The sequence below is a fragment of the Hydra viridissima genome, unplaced genomic scaffold (genome assembly GCF_058129835.1).
Source record: "Hydra viridissima isolate aposymbiotic clone 2 unplaced genomic scaffold, HvirCarnegie_v1 scaffold_11, whole genome shotgun sequence".
Lineage (NCBI taxonomy): Eukaryota > Metazoa > Cnidaria > Hydrozoa > Anthoathecata > Hydridae > Hydra > Hydra viridissima.
In genome coordinates this window covers 890,726-902,027 of record NW_028324310.1, presented here as the reverse complement: position 1 = coordinate 902,027, position 11,302 = coordinate 890,726, and the positions used below count along the sequence as shown (strand labels likewise).

The 11,302-nt window shown below is 27.6% G+C and overlaps 1 protein-coding gene across 1 annotated transcript; it reads right to left on the bottom strand.

Annotated features, from left to right (window-relative positions):
• Positions 1-221: 221 nt before the first annotated feature.
• Positions 222-10,997, bottom strand: LOC145191519 (ras-related protein Rab-6B-like). The gene is made up of 7 exons (XM_090067468.1): positions 10,267-10,997; positions 9,977-10,035; positions 7,277-7,330; positions 3,475-3,580; positions 2,750-2,858; positions 2,565-2,658; positions 222-554 (listed from the first exon to the last, which is right to left on the bottom strand). The coding sequence occupies exons 1-7, from the start codon at positions 10,328-10,330 to the stop codon at positions 420-422; spliced, it is 621 nt and encodes a 206-aa protein (XP_089923594.1). The 5' UTR covers positions 10,331-10,997; the 3' UTR covers positions 222-419.
• Positions 10,998-11,302: the final 305 nt, after the last annotated feature.

The window sequence follows — 11,302 nt, the reverse complement described above, 5'->3', positions numbered from 1 at the left end:
AAACTTCAAAAATAATAAAAATAATCTGTAATAAAACCTCATAACAAAAAAAAATATAAAAACTGTAATAGCGATAATATTTGGACATCCGCGAAACAAAATTTTTAAAAAGAATTCTAAAAAATTTATTTAAAATAAATTTATTCAAAACAAATTTAAATAAGTGGAGTTAAAGTAACAGTTCTTCCTTTTTTGGTAAACAAAAAATTTGGGTTTAGAAAATGTTTTGTATCTAGGTAGTGTTTTGCGGTTAGAACGAGTACTCAAATATAAAAAAGTGTTATGATCCATCGACAGTTTCAAAGATCAGCTCGACACTTTAAAATACAAGAATTCTAATATATTTTTACTGACTCAAACAAATAATAAAAGAATAAAAATCAAAAACGCTATAAAAGAGACAAAAATAATAATAAAAACTAGCAACCACAACTTTCATGTTCATCGAATTTTTCAGAAGGAGACGAAACAACAATATTTATTGGTTTGGATTTTTCTCTTAGATTTTTCCCACTACTTTCGTTTACCAGTTCCGATGCGATTTGTAGAAATAACTAAATATATATACAAAGATAAGAACTTACATAGTTGGTTTAAGAAAAAATTTAATTACTCATATTAATTTTAAAAAAACACTAAAACTGTGTCCTGCCTATTTAAGAGCAATCTTGAATTTCATCAAGAATTAATTTATATTATTTCCTAGTAATTGTTACTTTTAATCTTAAAAAACAAATAAATAAAAAAAAACAACAAGAAAATGTTGTAAAAAATTCAAATTTTAAGGAGTTTAGTAAATATAAACAAATATAAACATTGAAAATGTTTGCTTCACATGTGAAGCACATTTGCACGTTTTTTACTTTTTAAAAAATTTTAGGAAACGATAGAATCGGATTTTTTTTATTAAAGTGGAGGCCATGCAACGTAATAGAATTTAAATTTGCATTCTTTACTTAAAATATAAAAAAGAAGTTTATATTCTATTTAATTCTTTTTTTTAATCAACATGTTCTTTACGAAACCATATCTTTTATAAAGATAGTTATTAGTGATGCAACTGATATGACCTTTTCCATTTATTGACTGACCGGATATTATTCAGAAAAATCCATATCAGGTGCATTGCAAATATAACTATCCAGCCGGATTCGGCCAAATATGATATTACTTACACCCCTACTAAATACAGGAAGAAAAAAATTATATCAAATTATTAAAAAAATTTTGTAATATGTGCAGAAAAAGTTCTTATCAAAATAGATGGGTAACATTAGAAAGAATAGGTTTCAACCTAAAAAGGTTATCATAGGTCACTTGCAGGCATTAATATTGCATGCTGGCAGCTGTTAGTATAATTTCCTATCTAATTTTATTATTATTTTTGCTAATAAAGCTCAATACAAATAGGTTAAGAAAAAAAATTAAAAGATCCTTAGTTGTCTTATTGACTAAGTCCAAAATGATGAAATAAAGGCAGCAGCAGTTAAAAAAACACATACAAATGTAGAGAAAAACATGGAATTCATTACTAAATGAGTCAAATATACTATAGGAAAAAGTAGAAAGAAAAAAACTTGGACAAAAAATTAATAGGAAGAAAATGTGACATATTATTAGTTTTGATTGTAGAAAAGATGATAGAATAACAGGAATATTTAAAGAACATATTACAATAGTAAAAAAACCAAGCAGCAGCTATATAGATCATCTAACACCTGATCATAAATTCTTTATTCAATATTAGAAACTGGCAACACTGGTCCTAAAAATGCTCTCTTATGTAATGCAACTATAGTTCTCTTGTAAACATTCATCATGCTTGAAGGGTTACAAGGACAAAGCGTAATCTTTGCTTATACATTTATACAGTAAAGCTAGCTAAAGAACTCATTGACATGGTTACAATGATTATGCAAATGTAATGCACCCAGAAGTAGGCAAAAAAAAGTACAAGTCACATGAACTAATCTGAAATGTCTATCCAATATGAGTAGATCAACATCCAACTTAATTTGTTTATATTTTTAAATTAAACTTTTAAGAAACAAATTGCTAAAAAAATGATAAACTTAGGAAGAAAAATTTCAAGTTTAGTCTGCCACTATGGAAAGTATTCAAAGAGTATTTACTAGCTTAGAAAAATTATGTAAACAATTTTTTTAAAATTTATTAAGTTCTAAAAGTAAAGAAAAAATAACTTTTACTCAGAGGTAGATTTCACATAAAATGGCCTATTGGGCAATAGCTAATTAAAAACAGGGCCATTTTATGTGAAAAAATTTATATAAAATTCTATGCTAAAATGCTCAGGACTTGCTTTTCTCATTGATATACACCAGCTAACAAGTTTCATCAAAATTTGAGGTGGTCTATTTGAGACCTTGCAAAACTTTAGTCAATTTGATAGGAAGGAATTATTTATTTTTGTCTTAACATATTTGCTATTCTTTTTAACTAAAAGTTGACTGAAGAAAACTGTGCAATATAAGTTAGTATTTATTAAAATTAGAATGCAAAAGTAGTACAAGAAAGTTACAATCAAGACTTAGTATCTATAATACCTTTTTTACATTATGACCAGTTTTAGCACTCGCTTCCATGAAAAGTACACCAAGCTCTTTTGCTCTGCGAGCTCCCTGTTCCATTGATACTCTCCTTAAAAAACAAATATTTTATTTTTAGCAGCCAATGAAGATTTAACAAAGGGATGCAGATGTTGAGAGCAGATTATGAAATCTTAGAAAACCTTTTCTCAGTGAGGTCTGTTTTATTTCCACACAGTACAATTACAACATCTTCCCTTTCTTTACGAACATTACTTATTGATCTCTCAACCTGATCAAAAGATGAAACATCTAAATTAAAATTAGAATAATAAAGAAACACCATTATTAAAATGAATCTTGTCATATGAAAACAAAGCTAAATATATAGCAAGAATAATCATCATAATTATTTAATTATGTAATCATTTAAGTTGAGGAAAAGATTTGAAATAATAAAATTCTTTAAATATTTTTAGCAAACAAAAAGCTTGTGAAGGTTAATATGATGATTTAACATGCTAAGGAAAAGGCTACTGAGAAGTTTACAAATGAGAGCAACAATTAACTAATTAGATGCGAAACTTAATAACCTGCAATGATCTAATATTTAAAGTAAGAACCATTATTGCTTAACATACATTGCAGCACCATACTTAAACTTTGAGGCCTTTTCATAAGGCATTATTTCCTTATTAAAATACAATTAACACTTAAATTATCGAACAAATAATAAAAAAAAAAGTAAACAACTGTGATGATTTGGGTGGTTATATTTTGGAAACCAGCTGACCAGTTTCTCTTTATGGTAGAATAAAAAACCAAACTTATTTAAGTATTTTATCAGAGAATATTCATCCTATGAAGAATAAAAAGCCAAGATTATATAAGAACAAATAAAAAAATAAGATATAGAAATAAAACTCACTAGTTATATCATAGACAGCAACAGCTGCAGATAAATCTCGAATGTAATTTGGAATAAGACTTCTAAAACGCTCTGTCCCTGCTGTGTCCCATATTTGTAAATGTATCTAAGAGTAATAGATTTATAGTAAATATGCATGGATGCATGTATGTATGGATGTATGTATGTATGCATGTATGTATGTATGTATGTATGTATGTATGTATGTATGTATGTATGTATGTATGTATGTATGTATGCATGTATGCATGTATGCATGTATGCATGTATGCATGTATGCATGTACGCATGTATGTATGTATGTATGTATGTATGTATGTATGTATGTATGTATGTATGTATGTATGTATGTATGTATGTATGTATGTATGTATGTATGTATGTATGTATGTATGTATGTATGCATGTATGCATGTATGCATGTATGCATGTATGCATGTATGCATGCATGTATGTATGTATGTATGTATGTATGTATGTATGTATGTATGTATGTATGTATGTATGTATGTATGTATGTATGTATGTATGTATGTATGTATGTATGTATGTATGCATAAATATATATATATTAATACAAAGTATATAAATAAAAATACACATACACACATCTCTAAGCAACAGCAAATTAATGATGTCTTATTTCAAGTCATGCTCACAAAAATAAAACTACCTTAAGTTTAAAAATATATAAACTATGGCCTAAAGTTAAAATACAAGGCCTAATTTTACTCATTTTACTTGATAAACAAAAAGTTAGACAAAAAAAGAAGTACATGTAATTTTGAATTTTAAAAATAAAGAGCTGTGGTGGCACCCTTCAGACTGAATTTTATTAATTGATCTCTGTGGTTGACACATGGATTAACTATACTGACTACTTTTCTGCTTACAAAACAGTGTATGCAATAATGGTTGAAAACAATTATGTGGAATAGGTAGGGAAATTTGCTGCCAACTTTGTTAGGTTCTTGCCAAAAATAACAACCAGCATCAACTTCTGTATTGGGTTATTGAGTACCATTGCAAGTTCTGTTAAAAATTTCTTTAAAAAATACAATTGATCAACAAATTTTCTAGTAAAAGGGAATTCAAAAAATAGATTATAAAAATATGAGTGGATTGGAAACTACAGATGTTTGGTTAACTTTAAGAAACATTTTGAAAAAATGCTTTTAAACAAAGTTGTAGCTGAAAAAAGATTTAGATTAAGAAAGAAGCATAAACTACTTAATTTCAAGGACCATCAACAACATCTACTGAAACTCTTTCTAAAAAAAAATCCACCCATAAAGGAGGCCTAAAAAAGTTTTAATCTGAACATCCTGCCATTTGATTTAATTTGGTGAATAATTCGTAAACCCTTTAAAACTTGTGGCTGATTTTTGATTAACTTGTAACAATATAAACAATTTTGATTAATAATCTTCTACCTCAAAAAATTTCACAAATTTTCTTAGTTATGTAATTTTAACTGCTGAGCTAATGCTCAAAACTAATCCTTAGCATGGTGGTTTTCAATCTTCAATGTTAATGTCAATCAAGCAGTTAAAGTTCAGAAACAAAAATTGATAAGATTAAGTTTCAAATTTTTCTTCAGCTTCAGATTCAGATTTTGCTTCTATTAACAATGAGTACAATAACAGAGAGCAATAATATAAATGCCATTAGCGGATATATAGATATTGTTATTCTATGGTTTTCTAGTTGATGAATTGTATTTTTGAAGAAATTGTTGACAGAGCTTGCAATAGTGCTCAATAACCCAATACAGAAGTTGACACTGGTTGTTTTTGGTAAGAACTTTACAAAGCTGGTAACAAATTTCCCTGCCTATTCCACAGAATTGTTTTCAAACCTTATTACATACACTGTCTTACTAGCAGAAATGTAGTTGGTATAGTTAATCCATGGGCTTATCTTATAAAGTTGAAAAATGCCTAATTTTATGCAAAAAAGCAGCTTTTTTCTAACCCAAAAAAAATTTCCGTTAACTGCAATCCTATAAACAAATTACACAGAATTTTTGAGTAAATTTTCGCAAAAATTTTCACGTAAATAAATCTGCTGCAAATTCTAAATTTTGTGTAATTACAAAAAATTTTAACCAAAGAATGATTTTGCAAAGTGATGTGCACAAAGGTTTGTGATTTTTTCTTCAAACCACAGATGCCTACTTTTGTAAACAAAAAGTTTTGTCATCAAAAAATGTAGAGCTACATAACTTCACTGAATATTAAGTGTTTCAACAATATTTTTGACATTTTTCTAAAAGCAAGCATTGTGTGAGAAGCATTATTTAACTTTAAAATATTGAAAAAACCATCAACATGAAGTAGAAAGCTTTATCAAAATGTTAAGTTTATAGTAGAGCAAACTCACGATTGATTGCAATATAAGACATGAAAAACCTAACAACAGGTGCACGTTACTCTACAAAGCAAAAGTTTAAAGGCAATTTACAAAAATGAATCAAAAAACTTTTATTACAAAACACTTTAGCATTCAACCCTTGTTTTGTTGAGTGACAGACCCTCAAACACTGTGATTTTGTGATTTTTATCTATGTGTAAACTTATATAAAAGGAGCAATTCAGCTAAAGAAAAGTATTATGGTATTTCTGACTTTAGTGGAGAAGAGGTTAACTATTCATTAAATAACTTGCTATTTAATGAATAGCTAACCTCTAAAATAAATGATTGTCATCTTCATAAATGAAGTTTAGTTTTAATCAGTAAAAATTTAATATAATTTGTCACTGAGTTCACAAACTTTTCCAACTCTAAATTGAAGAAATGCAGACCCATTTTTTGGTATAAAAGGTAAGCAAGGAATGTAATATATATATAATACAAAGCCTTTATCTTCATATGCAAATCTCTTAAACAATCAAATGAAATTTGTTTACAAAACGCAGATAAAAATACACTTTTCTCTGAGGTATATTCCATGTTTAGTTCTGCCAAAAAAACTAAAATTTCTCTTTTTCCACAAAAATCATTTCACTGTGAATTTGAAAAATCTGTAAGTTAACATTTTTTATAGGATTGTGGTTTTGAAAATTGCGTAATTACGCAAAATTTTAATTTATACAAAAATTTTCTGTAATTACTCATTTTTTTGCATTTTGCGTAACAACCTTTATAGGATAGGGCCCATGTGTCAACCACAGAGATCAATTAGTAAAATTCAACCTGAAGGGTGCCATCATAGCTCTTTAGGGCTTGTGCAGACCACTTTTATAATCTAATTGATTTAAACCTTACATTAAGTAATTTGTTACTTTAAACTTTTTGAAATGAGAGTGAGTTGATGAAAAAATTTTATACAAAAATTCCCTAGTCTAGTTTCTATTCTTATAATCAGTTTAAAACTAAAATTCTAACATTTAAAAAAAATAGCTTTAAGTATATTGCAAACAAAAAAATACATGTAAAACTTCAAAATTTAAAAAAATTATATTATTTTTGTAAACTGCATAATACTTTTGTAATCGCATAAATCCATATGCAACTAGTTCATTGGTTAAATTGTGAGCCAAAGAAAAATTATTTAATAAATAAAACATATGTTCTTACAGATAAATATGCATTCAATTGTGTCTAGAGAATATTTTGTGCAAGTATATTTCTTCATATTACAAAACGTAATAATTTAAAAATAAAATATAAACTCTACTATTTATAATTCTAAAAATCCATATTTAAAAAATGATATGCTAACACTTGCTGGCACAAATACTTTCCACAAATGCTTCAAATATGAAACATGCAAAACACACACAAATGACAGCAAATGTACCTTTTTTTCTCCAACAACCAATATTTTGGAGAGGAAATCAATACCAATGGTTGCCTGTGTAAAAGTAGCAAATTAAAATTATTTTATAAACAATGTATATAACAAAAACCTTACAGAAACTCAAACCCTCAGCAATCAATAAGAAAATGTTTAAAGTATTTAATTTATAAATTTGTGTAACAAATTTTGTAACCAGTATTTGAAAATATTTGGCTCATAGTTGACAAATTTTTACAACAATTGAAAAATTTTTACAAATTTATAAAATTTGTAAAAAGTTTGATTTTTTATGCATTCAACAAAAAAAACCTGAAAAATTTTGTAATTATGAATAAAAGACAAATTGTTTTAGACCACTCATTTTTTTTACAGACTTATGTAATGTGGATGTTATGGTAATATTGATTGTGATTTTTGCTATATCAATCTCAGGCTTATAACTAGAACTATCTTCTTTGAAAACAACTTTATTGCAAGAAAAGTTTAATCCATTACAGTAAACAAGAAAAGTTTAATCCATTACAGTAAACAAGAAAAGTTTAATCCATTACAGTAAACACCCATAAAGTATTCATAAAATTTTAGCTAATTACTAAAAACTGAATCTGTGTAATGGGTGTTTAGATAATATTACATTAATCTTCTTATTTTTAGATTTCAGGCAAATATTACATATTATCATCAAATGAGGTAATTCTGAACAATTTTGGGGGGTTTTTTTAATTAAAAAAATTGATAAATCATGTATTCTGGGCAAGTAATATTATTGTAAGACAATATACAAGAAGGATCATCATATATACCAAAAGTATGATCATCATATATACCAAAAGTAGGATCATCATATATACCAAAAGTAGGATCATCATATATACCAAAAGTGTATACTTCTTGAAACTGTTACAAGCAACTCTTTTTTTTGGTTAAAAATTATTTGAATTCACCCCACAGGGTGGAGTGAATCTGGACAGTTGTTGTTTTTCACCTTGTACAAGGTCAGGGTTTAGGTGGGGAACATGTTACTCGTGCAAAAAAGTTTGTCATGCACATTTATCACTTTAGCATACCATTCATGATTGTTCACTGAAAACTGCATAACGCCTCATCTCAGTTCCCTTGCTGGTGCCAATGGACTAACATATCAGACAGAGCAAGAACATGTTTTGTTAAAAATGTTTCAATGTCAGATGTGACAGACTAATCTGTTGTTCTATGGTATTGTTTTAGGAATGATACATCAGCATCTGTTTTTTTTTGGATAGCCATTTGTAAAAGTAGCTATGTAAATTTTTTTGGACTTTTTATTTGAGATTTTCACAAGCACAAATATTCCAAAGCCTTTAGGATAAATTAATAATACCTGCATTTAAAGAATTCTGCAGCAAATAAATTGCAACTGTCCATAAGAAAGTTTGAAAAGAAAGAAGTATGTTGAGAGGAGGAGAACACGTAACCTAACTTTTATAAAAAGAGCCTTAGTCTGTCATTTCTTAAGACAAGTACTATTAACTACAAATTACAAGGACACATTCATGCAGTTCATCAAATTGAGAGAAGCAACAAATACTATATGCTTGGTGAAGTCAATGGAGAATTTTCTGCAGATATCTTTTATTAAAATTTTCTAAAGTAAGCAGTAGGTATGTTTGTTGTAGATCGTTTTGATCAAAATGGAAAAAGGTTTGATGAAAGCTTTCTAAAAAATAAGATAAGATTTAATTAAAATAAGATAAAAATGTCTCGAGCACCATTGTTCAACTGTGGTTTTCTACAATGAAAAAATAATCATTTTGTAAAATTAGAAACACGAAAAACATAAAATTCAAGAGTTTTTAGAAGTTTGTAGAAGAGTTTTTAGCTTTTAGAAGTTTTTAGTTTTTTGCTAAAACTTTTCGGAGAGAAAACAGAAGTTATCAAAAACAAAACATTTTTTGGAGCAACATCTTTTTTAATTTAGTTCGTAAAAAAAAAAGATGCAACTATAAGTCAAAAGTACCTGCTTGTTAAATACATATAAATAGACTGTGATAACATTCATTCAGAATTTGAAAGAAACATGGGAGATATTCATATCCTTTAAGACTCTACAATGGCTAGCAAAAACTGCAAAAAAACATCCAAGCTATTATGTGTAAAAGAGACTCGTTTTTTTATATCAAACTAGATGGATGACAACATAACATTAGAAAACAAAAAAAAGAGGTGGTTGATACTAGGCTCTACATTTGAAAGACTTTTATAGTCAAACCGAAAAAAATAAAGTATGAGCTACTTAATCAGCAAGTTTTATTTGCTTGCTTGATTATAAGTTTTTTTGATGGATTTACTATTGTATTATTTGGATAACTTCCTCTATTTACAAATCTTGCTTCGAAAAATGCATTGAACTTAAATTTTACTTAGTGCAAGTTCAATGCACTTTTGGATGCAAGAAAATTCATGATGTTCATAAACTTGATAAAGTTTACCTCAACTCCACTCTTGTGTTTGTAAACATAACTTAGCATTTCTTTACAAACAATTATACAGTTCATTTACAGGCTAGAGATAATATGAGAAACGAAGGGTTGTTAAAGATTTTCCAGTAAAATCAAGAAAAGTGAATTTTTGACAATATTGTTACAACAACACATTGAGTTTAAAATTGTTTTGTATTTGTAAATAACTTTAAGAGAATTCAGTAATATAAAAATGACAAACCTGATAAGTCATATCAAAGCTATCATACATAAAGCGTGTAATTAGCGAAGTTTTCCCTACTAAAAACAAAAACATGTAGTTTTAAATATTTATTTTTTCAAAAAAGTGAAAAAGTAAAATAGCTATTATTTAGCTGTCAAATTAAATATTCAAAGAAGAAATATTTAAATTATGTTCAGACAGAAAAACAAATAATAAGTCATTAAAATGACTTTATTTTTCAGATAAAGATATGACTATTTTTTAATCATATTGATATTATATTAATACTAATATTATATTAAACTTACCACTTTGCTCTCCCAGGAACACAAGCTTATTTTTTTTTATCTCTACATTTTCATCAAGATTCATCTTCTCTAAGGAACATTCTTCTTTACCAATTATTTAAACTATTATGCTACAATATACAGATATATATGGTGTTATATACAATGAAGTTCATTTTAGGGTAATAGATATATTACAAATTAATGTATATAGTATGTTGTTAAAGGATACTAAGTCAGTCACAAGTCAATGAGAAACTAGTAAAGTTAAATGAAATTAAAGTTTTCTGATCAAATTTAGCTAAATGATTCTGAAATTTAGCTAAATGGTTCTGAAGTGGAGCTAATATAATTTACTTGGTAAAGATTGACGTGTGAGGAAGAGGATGAGTTTCCAGACAGATGTGGTACTTTTAATTTGTATTACCTTAATTCTAACACTCAAACTAGTTTTAAGCCAGGTTGAAAGTAATAAGATGTGGAAGATCTCAGAAAGAAAAGCAGTAAAATTTAATTATGCATTAAAGAATTACTTTATATTAAAAAATATCAGTAATTTTTTTCCAGGTAACCGGTTTCCCGCTTGTCTTTCTGCACATTAACCTCAGACATGGGTCAGACATAAGACAAAATGTGTCAAAAACTGGGAGCTGAATTTTTTATATTTTTTTGGAGCGATTTAAATGAAAGATAATTTTATGGCATTTAGGGAGTCCCTTTGAAATTAATCGCGCTATTTTTTACTTATCAATGATTTGTCAAAAGAAATCGAAATTATGCATTGGATCCAGAACGTTTGTCTTTTTTTAATGACTGAGGCAAATCAAAGTTGACTTGCCGATCAAATGTTTACACAGTTAAAATTGTAAAAATTGGTTTACTAGAGAGGTGTCACTAACTATAATTTCGGTTATGTTTTTACTTCTGGGTTGAGTCGTTTTAGAAGTTGTATTGTTTTCTAAATGGAAAGGTCTTCGCGTGAGAGTTGTAATATAAACTTTGAAGCTGAACACTCTAACTTTCTCTAAGAGCAGGTGTTGGCCTTTGTTTTGGAACC